This window comes from Fukomys damarensis, unplaced genomic scaffold (genome assembly GCF_012274545.1).
Source record: "Fukomys damarensis isolate Sample0158 unplaced genomic scaffold, DMR_v1.0_HiC HiC_scaffold_11, whole genome shotgun sequence".
NCBI classification, from domain to species: Eukaryota; Metazoa; Chordata; class Mammalia; order Rodentia; family Bathyergidae; genus Fukomys; species Fukomys damarensis.
Window position 1 is genome coordinate 26,159,861 of NW_022900923.1, and position 21,180 is coordinate 26,181,040.

Sequence of the window (21,180 nt, forward strand, 5' to 3'; positions counted from 1 at the left end):
CATGCTTACTCTTGTTCTAGTATTTTTTAAATTTGAAAATGCTTGTTTTAAAAGCATGAGGACTTTTTAAAAACTGCCTTGCTCTCTCAGAGAGCTGGCAGTCAGGAGAGGCCAGAGTTAGTTGCTGAAAGCAAAGAGAGCAACATACAGAGTATAGTATAGGTAAATTGCTTTTTTTTTTTTTTTTTTTTTTTTTTTTTTTTTTTTAGCTTAGTTGCCCAGCCTGGGTTTGAACTCACTTCCCTCTTGCCTCAACCATGCAGAGTGCCATTGCATTCAACATAAATTTCCTTATATAGACTAAAGGATTTGTTGAGATTACAGAGAGCAAGAGATTAAGATCTGTTGTTGCTTTACCCTCTAGAAAGTTGATTTACACTGTCACTGCAAACACAACCAACGCTTGTACTGCTATGAAATGATAAGACAGGTCTTCTCCCTGGGACAGATGCTGCCCAGCTGGGAATCTCTTTATTGTGGTTTCTTGTGGTCCTTCCTGTCTGGTATCTGTCAGTGCTTCAGTCTCCATTTCTCTATAGGAGTCTTTGATTTCAGATAGGTTGTACTTTTTTTTTTTTAGGTTGTATTTTATTTGCTTTCAAAAGTAGGCAATTGGAAGGCTATGTCTTGAAAACGTCTTGGATCCCCCAATTGGTAAACACCTCAATAGAAATCATGATTAGAGAACTTTACTATTTTGAGCCAGCATGTTAAGTTGGTGGGCACGTCCAAACACAGTTTCATAAAGCTGTAGCAAGTGTATCACTGACTGCATCTTAGAGAGTTTGAAGTTGTACTTGAATTGTCAAATCTCAGATATTGTATCCATGGAGGTCGGGGGGCTATTAAAATATCATACTGCTTGTTTTACACTTGAATGATGAATGTGTAATGTGGGAATAAGCACAATGAGTAAGAGTGACTTACAGAAATCACAACCTTTCACTATTCTGTTTAGCAGTATAAATCCTTCAGATTTACTGGAAAAACAACTCAGTATATATTAGTTTCACTTTCACATTTCTGGGAAGGGGAGTCCCTTGTTTTACAACTATCAGGAGCCTCAGCAGCCTTGTAGTTTATTCTTATTAAAGATGAGGATACTGAGTTTAAGAAGGGTGAACCGGGGTGCCCAAGGGATACACAGAGAATTAAATACAGCTTCATGATTTGGACTCATTTTCTGGCTTGAATTTCAGTTCTCTCTGCATCAATTCTGAACCTTTAAGTGAAACTAAAGTACAAAGACTTTCTGACAGTTGGAAGAGTTAAAATAGGAAATAAACAAGCCTGTCTTGTCCGGGCAGGACCTCAGCTTGTTAGGGAGAAGAGTGAGGAGGAGAGAAGGTAGGAGAAAAGAAATGGCAGAAAAGAATCGAATAATCATGGAAAGGGACTGAAATAGGTCAAATGCCAGACGCTTTTCATATGAGAAGTCTGAATTGAATTTGAAAAATAAAAATATCTCTCCAGGTAGAAGTAAAACATTTATGTGCATAAAGGGCACATAAACACAAGAAACACTAAACCATTCCAGGAAAGTTCTGAATGCTAAACACTTTTTTTTCATTTCCAAAATATTTAAAGATGAGAGGGAGGAGAAAAAAAAGATAATAATTTATGAGGGATATCTCATGTACTATTTATTATCATAGGAAAGAAAGTCAAATTCAGTAAAGTACAGATTGATTTATTAAAGTCCAGCATGAGGTTAATAAAATAAATACAGACCTCAGTGAAGCTGTGGCCTAAAATTTATTTCAAAGCCATGTTTCAAAAATTTTATCCATGAGACTTGTGGATAATCTTTTACCAAATGGCAAGAACAGACACTAAAAATGGCAAATTTTTATGTTCTTAGATTGCCACTCAACACAACGCTTTTAACCTCTGAGAAGTTACCTCATTTACTTTTTGGTGCTTGATGACTATTTAAAACGGGATAAAAACCATCAAGTAGGTCCTTTGGTATTATCATGGAAAATACAACAAGCTCCAATCAGTGATTAATTTTGAAAGAATAGAATAGATTAAAAGTATGTGTTATAGATAATTTATAGTACATCACAGGCATACTGTTAGTGAATATTTTGAAAAGACTATAAATATTAAGAACACAAATTTCAAATAAGTACCTTTATTTAAGGAAATACATATTTTCTTATCTTTTCATCATCCTCTTTTTACCAGTTTTGAATTGCTATTAATTTCTTTAATCTATGCAGTTTCATTAGACTGATCTTTTGATGTAACTTAACTCTAAGCTACTAATAAAACCCCCTCATCTCTGGTGTAGATGTTAGGGCTCTCAGATTTGAAGACAGAGTGACTTCAGAGACTGTCTTGTGGTTTTTCTCATCTGCAGATCATTTCTCTGTGTCAAAGGAGAGCATCTTTCTTTCATTCCATCAGACTCATCTTTCTGGTTTTAGTTTTCCTTCTCAGCTTCATGCAGAAGACACAGTGCACTGCCACAATTATTTTTAATCAGAAAAAAGTTATCAAGCAATTTTGGGGGGTTCCAGGAATCAAACTCAGGACCTTGTGCTTGTGAGGCAGGCAGTGGCACCACTGAGCTAAATCCCTGGCCCATCTCAAGCAATTTTATGTCTTAATTTTTGAGAAAAAAAAATTTGTTTCTGTGTTTTTTGTTTTTTGTTTTTATCAGATAGTTGCTTGTATATACATCCAAATTCCTTTTCCTACCCAGCTTCTATTTTAAGGCTGATCTGAGTATTCAGCACTTTATAAAAATCATTGTTTTGGGTATCAGGTAGGATTAGGATTCGGATTCATTTAGGATTCATTTTTTAAAAATTAATTGCAAAAGAACTTTTAGTCTCATTCTTACCCTGAAAAAAGATTCTGTCTTTCAGGTGACCGTGATTTCATATTGTCTGATGGTAATGTCAAGTGGGCTCATGTTAGTGGCATTTTCGTTGCAGTTACCTTGTAAGCCTTGTCCATGTGCTTTAAAAAATAAAGCAGTAGTTCAATTCTAAGACATAGTACCTCAGAGGTAAATGAAGGTCTATATTGCCTCCTGTTTTAGCAAAAAAGTCTCTACCGTATAGACTTTGCACTCTTTTAAAAAGAGAATTGGTAGTAAACTTATAATGCATGATTTGTTAAAAATATGAAGGGGAACTTCAGACTGGAGGAGAAAAAGACAAGTCACAGCAGGACGGGCTGTGTAATTTGTGGGACCTACTGCAAAACAGAACTGCAGGGTCCCATTTGCAAAATATAAAAAGTTTGAGACAAAGACAGCAGAGCATTCAACCAAGCATGGGGCCCTTCTGAGCACAGGGCGCTGGGTGACCGTACACCTCACACACCCATAAAGCCTGCCAGGAGCAGAAGTTGAAATGGCAGGACAAAGGTCCTTCCCTTGTCTCTAGCCCACCCTTAACGTTGTGCTCATCAAGAGTGACCATCTCTCAAGGGGGAGCTGTTGTGTCAGTTAGTGGAGATGCTGCCGCTAACTCTAGGGCCTGGGAAGGGACATCATTCCACCAGGATGGGGAAGTGGGTGGAGCCGAAAGCTTTCTCAGCTGACCTAGGAGAGAGAGAATGAACCTGGAAATTCTACAAATTTCTAACAGTGTATAGTAAGCTTACTTCACCTCCCTGAATCTTATTCTCCTATTATTGTTAAATAGTGGTATCTACCTTGTAGGGTTATTTTGCAGGATAGAGATCATGTAGACAATGCCTAGCATACTGGAAGCCCAACATATAGTGTATATAAGGTCATTTTTTTTAGAGTAAGAAGATGTACTGAAGATGACCAAGAAAGCTTCAAGTGTCCATGGGGTGGAGGAATTCAAAATGCTTGAAGGGCCTTGCAAGAGCTGGCTGCCTCTTGATATATCTCTGGTTTTCTAGATGCTTTGGAACTGTCTGCAATTTCAAGTCTTCTTCCCAAACAGGGCAAGGAGCAGTCTGTGTGAAGTCAGTGTGCAGTAGAGGTCAATCTCCGGCACTGAAAAATTGCCAGCTTTCACCCACAGTGCAGAGATGAGAGAACAGCTGTGGGCAGACAGTAGAGGAAGAGCTGTGGGGTTGCTGGGATACATTAGGGTTACAGATGTTCCATTGTTTGTGTTGAGTTTTTGTAATTTGTCACTTTATCCAGTTGCGTTTCTATGATATATTAAGGATACATCCCAAACCATGTTATGTAGTTTTCCCACTCTGTTTTGATTTATTATTTATTGTTTATAGTTTTATCTCCAGTAACAACAATGGAATTTCCTTCCCTACTAATCTGGCCTGTTTCCATCTTGCCTGTTTATTTTAAATTTCCTTTTCTTTTTGGCTAGAAACTTCCACATGACTCTGCTTTATTTAGTTCCTTGCATGTTCGTGTCAGCATCATTTATTAGTGTGTCCACTCAGAAGAACTTTGATCGTTAATCATGTGGGTTCTGCTTCCTGATGGCTAACGGGGGCACATTAAGTGCTCTGTGTTTCTGAGTCCTTCACGAGAGCTTCGCTTATCAGTTTCCTCACTGGTGTTCTGTGAAAGCAGACGGCCTGCTCGCCGTGGCTTGCAGATGGAGCACATGAGGTGCCAGCTCCCCTGCACAAGACAGTTGTCTCAGATCCCCTGACCTCTCACCCCTGCCTTGTGTTGATTTCACTTTCCAGTTTTTTTATTTGGGCTGTGGGTTATGTGAGCATAATGCCTACTTTTTGCAAACATGCTCAATTCCCCAAAGACATTTCCATGAGAACGGTTCTGTTGTAAGCTAACGAGCAATTCTGTCTTGAAATATTGGCTGCTTGGTGGAACGTGATGAATGATTAGTCTCTTTCTTCTGAAGAACTTAGCCCACTGTGCTAATAAAGTTAAAAGGAAGGTATAACTTGACTTTTATAATTGCTATTTGACTGTATTAGATTCTGCTTTTTTCATTGTATTCTCCCAATTGATGAATTGATTGAATTAATGTGTTCATGAAACATTTATTTAGTACTTACTCTGTATATGACCCCATTTTTAATCTCAAGGTGCTTATAAGACTAGAAGGTGGAAATGAGATTGAAAGCAAATAAAGCATTATAGTTGACAGATGGAAGTCTGTTCGATGTACATAGACCTTTATTCTCTTGTGGAGGATGGATCCTCAGGGAGGATGGATCACAAGGAGTAAAGGTGCTGGATGTACTGGGGATGTATAAGTCCTTTGGAAAGGCTGAAGCAGAGTGGCCGAGGAGGACCAGTGCGTACATGAAATGGATGGAGGGAGGTGGAAGAAGTCAGACTCAAAGGGCTTCTATTCCAGGTGAAGAAACTTAGATTTTAGTCTCAAGAGAACGTTTCAGGCAGGCAGAACATCATTAACAGACTTGCTTTTTACAAAACTTAACCTGAGAAGGATAGGTTCGTGGTGACTCAGATGGAGGCAAGGAGACACCTTCACACTGTGGCACTGAACCATGCAGGAGAGGATGAGATTCTGAGCAAACCATCTTTGGTGACTCGTGGAAAGATGCCAACAAAGCATGAGTATCAGTTTTGAGTGTTGTCCTGTGGCGACTACTGTTGAACTGAAGGCCCAGAAAGCAGCATGGCTTATACATGTCAAAAGGAATCTTCTTTGCAGTTTTTTCCCCCCTGGTGATGAGGATTGAACCAGGGCCTCGTGAATATAGACAAGTGCACTGTCTTGGAGCCCTGCCCTCAACCCTCTTCCTCAGTCTGGAAACATGATTACCGTGGGATTTCACACACTGAGTGTGTCATGCTGTTAGTACTTGTTTACCGCCTTTCTGCCCAGAGACTCTGTGCTTCTTAGATAATAGGAAGCAAACTACTGAATTATCATTGTCTGCCTCATGTGGAGCCTGAGTGCATAGGAGATGTTTGAAACCTTCCGACGCTATTGCCAGTGTTTCTTCTGACTGTACCACACAGTGTGGACATACGACAAGATCACTCAGACTTTTCTTACATCCTCCAGAGTCCATCTCTCATCCTGAGGAGGGCAGAGCAAAATGGTGAACAGATGCAATAGTCAGATGATACTTTTGCTTTGCTTTAAAATTTATATTACTTTGGCATCAAGATGTGCCCTTTTACTTCCAGAAGTCTGCACTGAAATACCAGTAATTAATATTTAAAATATAAAAAGTAGGCATAAGAGTTGATGCCCATTGTGATATGGTCTTCTGTGGTGTCATTATTCAAAAGCTGAGCACAATCACTTGCTATCATGTCTCTTTTTACGGTAAGGTTTTAACCTGGACCACACTTTATTCTTCTATACAGATCCGTAATGCCTCCTGCCTGCCTCTTTCAAGATGGAGGGGAAGCTTGTGGAAGAGCCTACTCAAGAGGTGCCTAAACTCAAACTTTCCACCAAGGTAGAAAGCACAGGACACTGGGTGGTGGAAGATCATGCTCGAATATGGGAAGTTTTTAAGACGGAGGAGGTAAGACGATTCTAAGTGATACGGTTGGTACAAGGATGAATTTGCTCACACCTGAGACTATAATTTTTAATGTAATCTGCACCAGGGGCGAGCCTGCAGGTCTTTATTCATGAGCTATATGCACAGCCATGACAGGAGAGCAAGAGTCAGAGGTGTGTCCCTTGGACATCGATGAAAACACAGTGATTCAGACAAAGGAGGTACCACATCAGGCTGGACTTAGAAAATGATGATCTGAGCTGGGCATGGAATCACATAGCTGTAATCCCAGCACCAAAGAGACTGACTCAGAAGGACTGCCAAGAGTTTGAGGCCAGTCTGGGCTGCACAGTGAGTTCAAGGCCACCCTGAACTGTATACATAGAGAGACCCTGTCTCAAAGAAAAAGAAAAGATCTGAGGCTCATAGGCATGTAATCTACTCTTTAGCCTCACCAGTGGCATAGCTGAGAGCATTCTTCTTCCTTCCTTCTCTCTCAAGGATGCTCTTCTGAGACTCTTCTCTTTCTAGTAGATTACTGAAGCTTTGTTTGAATTATATCAAATACTAGTAGCTCTGTGCTTGAGAGAGAGAGAAATTCTTCATATTCTTGCCTTTTATTGTTATGTGTTTGGAGTAAATTCAGAAATAAAGGTAAGGATTGAAGAACTATTTCCCTATAGACATAACTGAATGAAGAGCTACAGGGGGGAGATTGGACAAGAGAATGGAGCTGTCATTCTGAGTGTGGGAAAATCTTGAGGTTGGGATTGTCCATCTTATCTGCTCTGAACCTGAATTGAACCTCAGAGGGTTAGAAAAACAAGAGCCTTAAGACAAGGTGGCATAGATATACAATAAAGAAAAAGCATAACATTTAGTAAATGGTGCCAGAAAGACCAACAGCCACTTTCTGATGGATCTTCCTGGGTGACACTCATTAGTTTGGATGGCTGCCTAGGTGTTCTGGTCCTCAGTTTGCAGTTTTATTTTCCGATGTATATAACAGCAGAATAACCTTAACACAGAGATAATGTGATGATTATGATTTCTGATAGTAATCATGATTATAAAGGCAGGAGGAGACTTAGGAAGGTTACACTGTTTTGAACATGCTTATAAATTCCTGTATGTAAAAGTTTTTCCATGTGAATACTCATTAGCTGAATTTTTGAGTTGGATACATGCAAGTTTTATTTAACAAGTTATTGTCAATTTGTTTTTTAAAGTTATGATGCTGATTTATTCTTCTAACAATGTAGTATAAAAATTTTCCCTATTTTACATCACTCTTAGAATTGTTAGATTGAATTTTTCCAATCTAGTTGATCTAAAGTAGAATCTTATTCTTTGTTCACCAATTTTCCTTTTTGTGTCGCAGGTCCATCTGAGATTGTTTTTCTTTTAGTATTTACTTTTCTGAGGTCTAACAATAACCAAATCCTCTCTCTCAAGAGTCTTTATTTTGGGTACCCTCTTAGAATTATAGTTTAGATGGGTACAGAATTATGGTGATTTTCTTTTAGTACATTGAAATAATTCCATTTTCCTCTAATTTCCATTGCACTGGAGGGGGACATTAGTATAATTTTCATTGCTTTGAATGTGATATCTTTTCTCCCTGAATACTTAGGTCTTCTCTATGTTTTTGCTATTCTGAAAAACTGCATTTATTCATTCTTCTGTTTTGGGGTGTGAGTTTCTTTTTATTTAACCTTTTGGAATTCTTAAACGACTTCCCAAATATGTGTGAAATTTGTATGGATAAAGTTCATTCAGGGCCTTGAATTTTTTGCATGCACATATGAAGACATACAGGAACAAAAGGGGAGGGTTTCAATGTAATATTAGATATGATGGTTTTTTTGTTCTGAATCTGTTAATTCAGAAACTATACCTCTTACTAAGCTCTGTTTTTGTTGTTGTCTCTTTCACATGGTGTTTTGTTATTTTTTTGACTCTGAGTTCTTTTTTTGGAATGAAAAAAATTCACTCCAGAGAGAATTTGCATTTGTTTCTGGGAGTACCAGCAACTGGAAACCATTTAGGGTAAATTCTTGAGGAAACTCTACACTGATTTCCACAGTGGTTGCACCAGTCTATTCTCCCACCAAAAGTGGAAGAGGTTTCCTTTCTCACCACAACCCCCAGAATCTGTTATTGGTTAATTTTTTGATAGCAGCCATTCTTTCTGGGGTGAGGTGGAATCTCAGCATTGTTATCATCTGCATCTCTCAAATGACCAGTGATATTGAACAGTTTTTCATACGTTTATTTGTTGTTTCTACTTCTTCATTTGAGAAATGTCTATTCATTTCAGATGCCCATTTTTGAATCAGGTCTTTAAATTTGGGGGGGTCTGACTTTTTAAAGTTCTTTGTATATTCTAGATAGTAGACCTTTGTCTGAGGAACAGCTTGTAAACATTTTTTCCCACACTGTGTGTTGTCTCTTTATGCTGTTGGTGGCTTCTCAGAAGTTTTTTAATGAGAAAAGATCCCACTGCTGATTCTTTATGCTAATTCACATGTGAATGAAGTTTTGTTGATGATATCTTTTCCTATGCCAATGTCTTCAAGATTCTACCTAAACAATTTTCCAGTAGGTTTAATGTTTCTGTTTTAATATTTAGATCTTTAATCTATTTTGAATTTAGTTTAGTGTATGGTGAGAGATAATCTTTGGCAAGTTCAAACCCAGCTCTTCCAGCACCATTTATTAAAGAGGCTGTCTTTTTTCCAGTGAGGGTGTTTGGCTTCTTTGTCAAAAATGAGAGTGGCTGAGTGTGTCTGCAGTTGTTTCTGCATCTTCTAATCTATTCCACTGATCCTCTGGTCTGTGTCTTTGCCAGAACCATGCTGTTTTTATCATAGTAGCTTTGTTTTATAATATTAGAAGTCCCATTTGACCCAGCTATTCTCCTGTTGGGTGTTTTCCCAAAAGAGTTAAAAGCATCATACCACAGTGATATATGTGCACTCATGTTTATAGTGGCACAGTTTGTAATAGCTAAATCTTAGAAACAACCCAAATGCCTGTCAACTGGTGACTGGATAAAGAAGATGTGTGTTTTGTTTATAAAATGGAGTACCACCCAGCCATAAAGAGTGATAGACTAGAGACATTTATAGCTAAATGAATGCACGTTGAGGCCATACCCTTAAGTGAAATAAATAGGACACTTATGTCCTATGAAAATACTGAATTTTCTCTCTGGTGTGAGAAACTGAAAGTGTAAATGAGAACCAAAATGTAAAATAGATGATGTGAAATCAGAAGTAAAGGTTCAAAGGGGAAGGAGAAGTAGCGGGGTAGGGGAAAGGAAAGAAGGGAAAGAAAAAAAATATGAGAAAAGAGGAAAAAACAGAAACAAAGCTTTTGTAAATAGGGGTAGAAGCGAGTGAAGGGGAATGGAAGAAAACCAGAACTAAGATACATCATGTACAGGAACAAATTCCCAATGATGAATGTGATCACAATGTACACCTAAAATGTACCAATAAAATTAATATTGTTTAAAAAGTAAATTCTTAGCTTGCTGTTTTTCCTACTGCTCGATATGAACAGACTGGAAACCAGTGGATGAGCATGCTTGTGGTAGTGAATTCTAAGGGAAAAATAAGTTCTCCTTACTCCTACTCAGTATTGTATTTTGAGATCATCAACTTCCCTTGTATTGACATGGAAGAGTATATTACTAGCTCACATAATGCTGAAAGAACAGCATTTTGGGGGTCCTATATTTGTGCAGTTCCTGCAGATTATCTCCCCAAACCATCTGGGATATGTGTGTTGTCCCTGTGGGTTTCAAAGAGATAAAATCTATGTTGATTAGAATAACATCAAACTGTAACAAATATAGCCCCCAAGATCTAAGTGATAGAAGTTTATTTCTGAACACATAGTAACGTAATGTAGATGTTTCTGGTGACCGTGCTGCTTTTCTCCATATGGTATTTCAGAGAGCCAGGCTGTTCCCTTGTTGCATCTTCCAGGGACCAGGGATCTTCTGTATTCAGCTGGCAATTTGCAAAAACAAAACAAAACAAAACAAAACCCCACAACGACAACAACAACAAAGAGGTTGATGAAAACACACTCAATTCTTAACTCTCTTGGACCGGAAGTGACTGGCATTCTGTCAGTTTATATTGTCCCACTGAAAACTAGTCCCATTGCCTCATATAGGTGCAAGGAAAGTGGGTGGAGAAATGTAAGCTGTAGTTAGGCAAGGATTTATAGTGGTCACCTAATGGTATGGAAGGGCAAGTGCAAACAGAAGGTTGGTGGGCAGTTCAATAAGTGTCAAAAACAAACAAACACAAACAAAGCTAAAAATTGCCTGGTTTGGTTAAGATCTCTAAATGGAAACTGACTTTAATGCTTATCTTTGTGGGTTCTACTTTTATTTAGGTTTTGGCTTTTAAGAAGTCTTAATTTCTTACTAGCCTCTCATATACTAAAAAGGTATTTTAGTTTTTTTCTATCAAACTTTTTTATTTTTGAGACAGGGTCTCACTATGTAGTTGAGACTGACCTGGAACTCACTATGTAGCCCAGGCTGGTTGTGAATTCACAGCGATCCTCCTGCCTCAGCCTCCTGAGTGCTGGGATTACAGGTGTGTGCCACCACACCCAGCTTTCAAACATTTTAAAATTATTTTTAGTGGGAGAGTCAGGGTATTCAATACACCATAGTGCTAGAAATGTGAGTTATTTAGCCGGGCGTAGTGGCGCACGCCTGTAATCCCAGCACTTGTGAGGCTGAGGCAGGAGGATTGCTGGGAGTTCTAGACTAGCCTGGGCTACATAGTGAGTTCCAGGTCAGTCTCAACTACATAGTGAGACCCTGTCTCAAAAAGCCAAAAAAAAAAAAAGGGGGGGGTTATTTAAAACTCTGTTCTTCATTTTTTTTTTTTCCTGTACAGGGGGTCAAACTCAGCACCTTGCACTTGCTATGGAGGCACAGTGCCTCTGAGTAACATCCTGAGCCCTAAAACTCTATTCTTAAAACTTAAAATGTATGTTTAAAAATGTATCTTTTAAAACATTTCATTTGGTCAGGAAGTATCATTTTAGATAATGCTGAATTTTTATTATTTTTGGTCAGATTTAATTAAGTACTAGCTCACACATATTCACTACTGAGTTTTTATTATCATTTAAAAGTTTTATATATGTACAAGTCAATGTCAAGTGTATTTGAATTTATGATATTAATTTCATTTTCAATGTACTGATTAATTGTAACTCATCCAAATAGGCTCTTAAAATATACATATTGAATTAAAAATTATAAAGAGTTCTTATATAGTAGAAAATATCAAAACTGTTACAGAAGGCTCAGGTATGAAAAAAAGAACTGTCTATAGAATCTAAATAACTGATTTCTAAAGGGGAGTAGTGGGATGGGTGGACATTTTGTGAGTGTGAGTGTGTGTGAGTGTGTGTGAGTGTGTGTGTCAGGTACTGGGGATTGAACACAGGACTTTGCACTGAGCTGTATCTTGTGTGCTCTCCTTATTTATTTTGAGATAGGGTCTTGCTAAGTAGTCCAGGCTGGGCTTGAACTTGTGATCTTCCTGCCTCTGCTTCCCATGGACATGTTTTGTGATGATGAGAATGTCTTGTTGTTTTTCTAATCGTGGTTGCTTCAAAACTTGGATTACACACTTAAAATAGATATGTTTTACTATCTGTAAATTACATCTCAATAAAGTTGAGTTTTAGCAATGGGCAAGTATGGAAGAAGAGTTAATAAACAATGGTTGCAGTATGCAGTGATGGAGGCACCATAAATGTGTGCACAGGTATTTTGAGAGCCTAAAGGTGTGCTCCAGTGGGCATGAGTGTGCCCATACAGGTGTGGGTGTCAGGGAAAGCAAGCTTCCCAGCAGCTAGTACTTGTGCTCATTCTTAAAGGAAAAATAGAAATCAGCCTGGAAAATATAATTTTAGCAGAGGATTCAGATCAAATGTATTCCTGGAAAAATGGAGTGTTAGAATGTCCTACAGTTCAGAACATGTGCAGCAGAAAAAGAATGGTAAGAAATGACCCTGACGAGGACTAAATAATGAAAAGCCTTAGGTGTCTCATCAGAAATTTAGAAACTATCTTTTGGCGCTGAAGAATCAGTAGAGTTTTAGGTAGGGTTAGAGACATGGGCAAATTTGTTTTTCAGAAATGCTACTTCATATGGCCGTGAGATGGCCTGGCATGTCCAGACCACTGCAGTTCCCACTGGTCTCTCTTCTCTGTCTGGCAAAGTAGAGATCACATGGGCGAATTTCTTTCCATGGTACTAATTTTAAGCTGCACTGTCTGTCCAAAAGGCCTTGTCCATTAGGCTTAACTCTGTTTCATGCGCAACCTCCCAAAACACTGACATGCTATTGGATACAGACTGAAATAAATACTTGGTGACTGATTCGTGAATCATTTTAATGAATTATTGGTATATGTTGTTTCTATAAATTGGAGTATCAACCAAAATGTTGTAATTTCTGGGCTCAAACGAGATTGGCTTCATACACCATTGGATAGCACTGAGCTATGGTGACTTTTTTTCTTTTCTTTTCTTTCTTCTTTTTTTTTAAATTTCTGATTGCATTTCCTTTGGGACATCCATTAAACACTGGGCTTATCTGAGTCCAGTGTTTTATATTTGTGAGGAGCCCACCCAAATAAGTAATATTTTCTGTGGCTATGGAACAGAGATGTTCTCTGTGTGAAACTAATCTAGTGAATGCCAGCATGAAGACTGCACATATGACCTCTTTTCCTCTGTCCAGCTCAGGAATGGGGCCCCACATTGAAACATCACATTCTTGGAGGAGGAAAGAGTAATGTATTCCTCATGCATACTTCGGATATTAAATCATGTTTATCCAAAGGACAGGAAGAGGGAGAACTTAAAAAACTGGATAACAATCTCGACAAGCAGCAGGAGCACACTGTATTAAATTGTAAAGGTTGTGGTTTGATGACAGAGCTAGGGTTCCTAATGATTAAATGAATTTCTCTTTGTGTCTGCCAGAGTTTCATATGTGGCAAAGGATAGAAATTTACTTCCTAGGAAGCTATTAACGTGTAAAAATGCTTTGAAAAATGAGTCTCTGAGATGAGCAAAGTAAACATAGTAGTGAGGAATAAAATAATGAAATTGAATATTTAGTTGGGTTCTGTAAGGGAGAAAAAATACTTACTGAGCACTTACTCTGTATTAAGAACCGTGCTTGGCAATTTTATATCCATCAGTATATTTAAGCGTTGTGGCCATGAGAACATTTTCATTTTACTCCTAGAAAATTTGAAGATTAGAGGTTAAGACACATGTTAAAGGACACATACAGTAGTTGGTATGTGGCAAGTAAGATTCAAATTCAAGTTTATCTCTCCTCATTTCTATACTCTTACCTTCTCATGAAGCTGTCTACCAAAATTTCTTAAGTTGAATTGATTTTGTATATGGATTCCCTGCCCAGAAATCAGCCAGTGCCTGGCCAAGGCAGAACCTCAGCCCAATGACTGGTACCAATCCTGCTGTCATAGAATGTGACTGCAATGTCTATGTGAACAAAACCAGTATGCCCGTGAAGTCATACTCTTCCATTCCTCACATTATAGACCTAGTTTCTGTGACTAAGCTTCCATTTAATTCCCCTATATAGTAGCTCAAATAGTTTAAGCTGCTGTAATAAAGTATGATGGGCCAGGTGGCATCTAAACAACACACATTTATCTCACAGTCCTGGAGGCTACAAGTCCACGATCAGGGTGCCAGCCTGATCAGATTCCAGTGAGGGGCCAATATCATGTAGCAGACAGCTGACTTCTTTCTTTGTCTTCACATGGAAGATAAGGCTAAAGAAATCTCTGAATGTCTTTTATAAGATCATAAATCCCATTCATGAAGGCTTCACCCTCATGCCTTCTAATAGTAGCACATCAAGGATTCCAATATACTAGAACATATTCAGTCCGAGTGTATCCTAGTATTCCATGGAGATTACTCCTTCCCATGACCCTATGCTATTTATATGGACTCCTCAAACTCTGCTAAGATCTTTGTAGCTCTGTCTTCTGCATAAATGAGTTGTGCTCCACATAACCGAGACTGTTGACTGGGGTTTAATATTGAATAGTCCTACTGTTTGGAACCTGGACATTTTCACGCATTCCCTGGACTTTTGCTGTTTCCTTGGACATGAAAGCTTGCCAGAATCATATCAGAGTTTTCCTATATCCTTTTTTTTCTTAAATTATTTTATTGGTACCTTTTAGGTATACAATACAGTTACGCTCATCATTGGGAACTTGTATACCTTTACACGATGTATCTTGGTTTGTTTTTTTTGTTTTTTGTTTTTTTACCAAATCGCCCAGCCCTGCCTATTTACAAAGACTTTGCTTCCATTTTTTTCTGTTTTCATATTTTTTCCTTTTCCTTCTTTTCTTTCCTCTACCCATCCCACTTTCCCTACCCCTTTGAACATTTTCTTCCTATTTGACATTATCAAGTATTCATTTTAATCCATATTTTACACCTTCAGTTTCTCACACTAGAGAAATTATTCAGTATTTACACCTGTGTCCTATTTATTTCACTTGAGTATATCCTCAATGTGCATCCATTTAGCTATAAATGTCTCTAGTTTCTCATTCTTTATGGCTGAGTAGTACTCTATTTTATAAAAAACAAAAACAACAACAACAAAAAAACCCACGTATTCTTTATCCAGTCTCCAGTTGATGGGCATTTGGACTGTTTTCAAGCTTTAGCTATTAAAAACTGTGCTGCTATAAACATGGGTATGTATTTTTTGCTGTAGTGTGATTCTTTTAACTTTTTTTGGCAAATAGCAGAGGAATAGCTGGGTCAAATGGGACCTCTAATCCTAGTTTTTTGAGGTATCTCCATATTGATTTCCATAGTGGTTGCACCAGTCTGCACTCCCAGCAACAGTGGAGAAGGGTTCCTTTCTCCCCACAACCCCAACATTTGTTATTGGTTGATTTCTTGACAGTAAGTCATTCTTTCTGGGGTGAGGTGGAATCTCAGTGTTGTTTTCATCCGCATCTCTTAAATGACCAGTGATGCTGAATATTTTTTCATATATTTATTTGCTGCTTTTACTTCTTTGAGAAATGTCTGTTCATTTCAGATGTCCATTTTTGAATTGGGTCTTTAAATTTGGGGGGCGGTCTGACTTTTTTAAGATCCTTATATATTGTAGATAGTAGGCCTTTGTCTGAGGAACAGCTGTAAAATTTTTTCCCACATTGTGTATTGTCTCTTAGCTCTGCTTCTGATTTCTTTGGCAGTACAGAAACTTTTTAATATGATGAGATCCCAGTTGTTGATTCTTTGTGCTAGTTCCCATGCTACTGAGGATTTGTTCATAAAGTCTTTTCCTATGCAAATGTCTTCAAGAGTTCAATCTAACTTATCTTCCAGCAAGTTCAGTGTTTCTGTTTTAATATTTAGATCTTTAATCTGCTTGGATTTTAGTTTAGTGCATGTTGATAGATGGGTTTAGTTTAGTGCATGGGTCTACTTTTAATCTTTGACAGGTTGAAATCCAGTTTTTCCAACACCATTTATTAAATAGGCTATCTTTCCTCCAGTGAGGATGGTTGGCTTCTTTGACAAAGATGAGGTGGCTGAGTGTGTCTGCAGTTGTTTTCTGCATCTTCTAATCTATTCCACTGATCCTCGAGACTGTTTCTTTGTCAGTATCATGCTGTTTTCATCACAGTAGCTTTGTAGTATAGTTTCAGGTTGGGGATTGTGATACCCCCTGCCATGTCTCTGCTACCTAGAATTGCTTTTGCTATTCTAGGTCTCTTCTGGTTCCAAATGAATTTTTGGATTGTTTTCTCAAGGTCTGTGAAATATACTGTTGGGATTTCAATCAAGATTGCATTAAATCTATGTAGCAGTTTTGGAAATATGGCCATTTTCACTGTATTGGTTCTTCCTCCCCAGGAACATGGGATGTCTTTCCATTTTCTTATATCCTCTTCGATCTCTTTTTTCAGAGTGCTATAGTTTTCAATGTAGAGGTCTTTTGCTTTCTTCGTTAAACTGATTTCTTGTATTTCATTTTTGGGGGTGCTAGTGTAAAAGGAATTGTTTCCCTAATTTCTCTCTCAGTGAGTCTGTTATTTGTGTACAAGGCGGCTATTGATATTTGAGAGTTGACCTTGTATACTCTACTGAATCTGTCAATTAAGTCTAGAAGTCTTTTGGGGGAGTTTTTTGGGTCTTCTATGTAGAGTATCATATTGTCAGCAAAAATGACAGTTTAACTTTTTCCTATCTTTATCCTTGTATTTCTTTCTTTCTCCTGTCTAATTGTTCTGGCTAATTTTTCCAGAACTATATTGAACAGGAGTGTGTTTTGTGGTTTTTTTTTCTTTGTCATTATTGAGTTTATTGGTACTTTTTAATTATACAGTTCAGTAACATTCATCATTAGGATCTTGTACCTTTACATGATGGATTTTGATTTTCATTTTTTTCCTCATACCCCTGCCCTCTCTTCACCCCCTCAATCCTTCCCTATTTACAAAAACTTTGTTTCCATTTTTTCCTTTTCTCATATTTTTTTCTTGTCCCTTATTTCCTTTCTCCTACCCTTCCTACTTCCCCTACACCTTTAGCCCTTTTCTTCCTATTTCACATTTTCAGTTATACAATTTGGATCTTATTTACACTTTTAGTTTTTCACACCAGAGAAACTATTTGGTATTTATACATGTATGTCTTATTTATTTCACTTGAGTATATCCTCAATATGTATCCATTTTCCTATGAATGACTCTAGTGTCTCATTCTTTATGGCTGAGTAGTATTGCATTTTGTGGAAAAACCACATCTTATTTATCCAGTCTTCAACTGATGGGCAATTGAGCTGTTTCCAAGTTTTAGCTATTACAAACTGTGCCACTATTAACATGGGTACACATATATCACTGTGGTATGATTATTTTCATTCTTTTGGAAAGATACCCAGCAGAGGGATAGCTGGGTCAAATGGAACCTCTAATCCTAGTTCTTTGAGGTATCTAGACCATACTGATTTCCACATGGTTGCACCAGTCTGCACTCCCACCAAAAATGGAAAAGGGTTCCTTTCTTCCCACAACCCCACCAACATTTGTTATTGGTTAATTTCTTGATAGCAGCCATTCTTTGTGGGGTGAGGTGGAATCTCAGTGTTGTGTTTTGTGTTTTTATGAGGCATTCAATCATGAACAGCCCTAAGCGGATCAGGAAAAAAAACAGTTTGACATGCCACAGGCTCCAGAGATAGAAGGGAATGCATGCCACATAGGTACACATGGAAAATACACAGCACTGATCAGTAGGCCGATCATGGGAGCCAGGGGACTTCACTGGGGTCCCTGAAGGGCAGGGTGAACAGGTTAGTATGACTAATTTGAATAATTTCCAGGGGATTTATGCTGGTCTCTATTTGCCTGGTACCTGGCCCACAGTGATTAAGGCAGAAGGATATTGTCTCCTGAGGTGTACAGGCTATGTAGAAGAACTGTAGCTCTGCATTGATTAGTTTGCATATCAAAGACATGCTCTGGGCCCTTTGTTATCATTATAAGTGGGCTATCTCCGAAAGGGGCAGTTTCTTGTATCAAAAAATGTTTTTAAAGAAGTCAAAACAAAGCAAAAAAAGTCAAAACATTGTAACATGTATAAAATGTAAACATTTATAATACAGCTGTTGAGACACAGCTATTACCGTGGACCACACTTCTATAGTGAAAGATATCTCTAGTTCCAGTCCATCCACTTTATATCTTTTTATTCTCCTCTATTGACCCTTGCTGCCAGCGTCCCAAGTTTTGCTGTGTAGATTATTTGAGTTAGTGCATGACACTTTCAGTAAGTTTTGTACTCTAAATTAATAGGGGAGAGTCAGGATATTAAAGGTTTCATTTTAATCATATTTTAGTGTTGGTGTTAGAAGGTGCTTTATTATCACCTCTTCAAGGAAGAAACCCTTGACTCTTCCCACCAGATTAGTGGTCCTGCTGTGCAGTCGCATAACACTTCTGTTTTTCTGTCTCATAAGACTCATCATTTGAATGGTACTTGTATGTTTATATACTGCTGTCTTCCAAGCTAGAATATAAGCTCCTAAAGGGCATGCCTATGTCATATTCACTTTTATATGTCAAATATTGTTCATAGTGTAGGTACCTAATAAATATTTATTGAATAGAAGAAAGGTAGAGAGGTATAGAGAAAAGTATAGAGCATGAACTCTGGAGCCAGACTGCTCTGATCTCAGCAAATTCTTTAATCTGTACTCCAGTTTCCTCATCTGTAAAATGGGTATACTAATATACTTAGGTTCTTACGGGAACTAAGTTACAACTGTAAGTTTCTTAGAACAGAGCCTCATATATAATTCAAATAAATGTCGATTTTTTTTTAATTGACTAGTTTGGGGAAAGAGTTGTCTCAATTTCCGTTGATAAAAATGCAATATGACAGAATGAGAAGAGATTTATTTCAGTCCACAACTCTGGTCCAAGGTTGAGAGCCATATCTAGTAAGTCCTTCTTGATGTCAGAGTCTTAAAGAGGTGCTAGGGAATAAATACATGGCAATAGGCAGGGAGTATGTGCATTGTGCATACTTCTGTTCTCTCTCTTCTAATAAGGCCACCAGGATTCAACCATTTGGGCTCCATCATCATGACATTATCTAATTCTCATCACTTCCCAAAGGTCCCACCTCCAAATACCATGGTAAGATTAAATTTCCCCCCTCTTAATACCTCACTGAGGAGATTAAATTCCAACATGAGTCCTGGAGGAGAAAAGTCATATTCAAACCATAGCAAGTACAAATTGTTTCACCACTTTGGCTTACCAGCTGAGTGACGATTGGTCTTGAACCCTGTTACCCGAATTCAAAATTTCCCCCATACTCCAGGATCTGTCCATGTTTTAAATGTCTGTGGAATTTGAATTCTACAACACTGTTTCTTGACCCCAGTGAGAGATCCTTGCTAAGGTTTGTACAGTATGACCTTTCAGGAAGAAAGGTAGGCAGCCCCAACTAAAATATTGTGTGTCCCTTTCTTTCCTATGTTAGGCATTCATGGTTTCCAGTATTTTCCTAAGCTCCTCTATTTTTTTTTTAATCTGTATCTGCTCTAGAGGCACTAACTGAGTCTTTCATTATCGTCACCATCCCTGTAGTTATCTGAGAAATTAGTTTTGATTTGATTTTTTCTACAGCCTCATTCATCTGCTGTGTTCCACTGTTACCACTTCAGAGTGTCCAGGTGGGTGGGTTTTGAGTTATTCCACCTTGTTGCCTGCTGGGTTTGCCTTTGGTGAGCTGGAAGTTTGGGGTTGTATCTTAAGTGTCTTCTCATTTTCTTTTCTTTTCTTTTTTTTTCTTTTTTTGCTACTGGAGATTGAACTTGGGTCCTTGCACTTGTGAAGCAGGCACCAGAACCACCAAGCTAAATCCCCAGCCCTTCATTTTCTATTTTTTAAAACTTTAATTCTTGGTTTTCAGATTGAAAATTTCTTATGGCAGGTAGCCTTATTGCTTGTATTTATAACCCTTAGGAGATGACTTCTCAGAGATGTCTTGCAGGTGTAACTAGCTTTTGGGTTTTGAGTTAGTTGCTAGATCCTACCCCTTCAATTTATTGGAGATGACAAGTTGCTGCCTGTTTGGCCTAGCCTCTGGTTCTTTGGCACTGGTCTATAATATTGTTTATGACTCTTAGACAGTCTTAGTCTTGGTGCACCAGAAAGAACAACTGATTAGAACAATTATGCCACTTTGACTAAAGTGGGACAATCAGCAATAACAACAGCTTCAAACACAGAGTAGAAAATGACAAACTGTGGTAACTATTAAGTTGCTGCCTTTAACCATATGAACTGTATTTGTGATTATATAAAAAAAATCTAAACAAATCAGAAAATTGTATACAGTAAATACACTCTCAAAATTCCATGCCAATTTTACCCTCAACAGAGAAAATTTAAAATGGGTTGGGCAGGGGATAGAGAAATAGAAGAAGAGGAAGATATTAGAAGCAAGGCTGGTCAGTGGTCCTGCCACCCGGTACCAAAAAAAAGAAAAAAAGCCAGGCTGGAGCTGGGGCTGGGGATTTAGCTCAGTGGTGCTGCCTGCCTCACATCATGCACAATGTCCTAAGTTCGATCCCTGGTACAAAAAAAAAAAGGAAGTAGAAGCAAGGCTGGAGGTCAAAGAAAGATTATGAAAACTTTGGGAAAGTGTGAAGAAGAATAGGAAGGAAAGAGAGAAGGAAGAAATATAAACAAGAGCAGACCAGAACAACAACAAAAACCTAAAAACAGTGTTCACGCTCATATAAGAACAAGAAAAAAAAAGGGGGAGAAAATAAGAACAAAATGTTTACTTCAAGGTATGTCACTGCTGTCACTGGTAGGCAAATTGGGCAGGGAGAGCCCAAGGCTGTGTTGATCAAGCTCAGAAGGCTAGCAGTAGATTGACTGGGTAGTAAATAATCCCAGCAAGCCTGCACCTTTACTTACCAGCTGGTTTCTGGCTGTGAGGCTGGAGCCTAATTTTTTCAGCCTGCAACACTTCATGTGCCTCCTGCCAATCTGAATTCAACTTCCTGCTGTGTTGAACTTGGCTCCTTGACCTCCTGCTGACTTGAACTCCGTGGAACTCCATCTTCGTTTACAACTCACTCTGGTGCTGTGAGCTGCTTGAT

At 38.2% G+C, this 21,180-nt stretch overlaps 1 protein-coding gene across 3 annotated transcripts in view; it reads left to right on the forward strand.

Annotated features, from left to right (window-relative positions):
* Window positions 1-21,180, forward strand: part of Rgl1 (ral guanine nucleotide dissociation stimulator like 1) — a 260,886-nt gene that overhangs the window by 89,996 nt on the left and 149,710 nt on the right. For all 3 annotated transcript variants that reach the window (XM_010640560.2, XM_033762134.1, XM_010640562.2), the window contains exon 2: window positions 6,278-6,441. In XM_010640560.2, coding sequence (XP_010638862.1) covers window positions 6,310-6,441 — 132 coding nt within the window. In that variant the 5' untranslated portion in view covers window positions 6,278-6,309. The remainder of the gene's footprint in view (window positions 1-6,277; window positions 6,442-21,180) is intronic.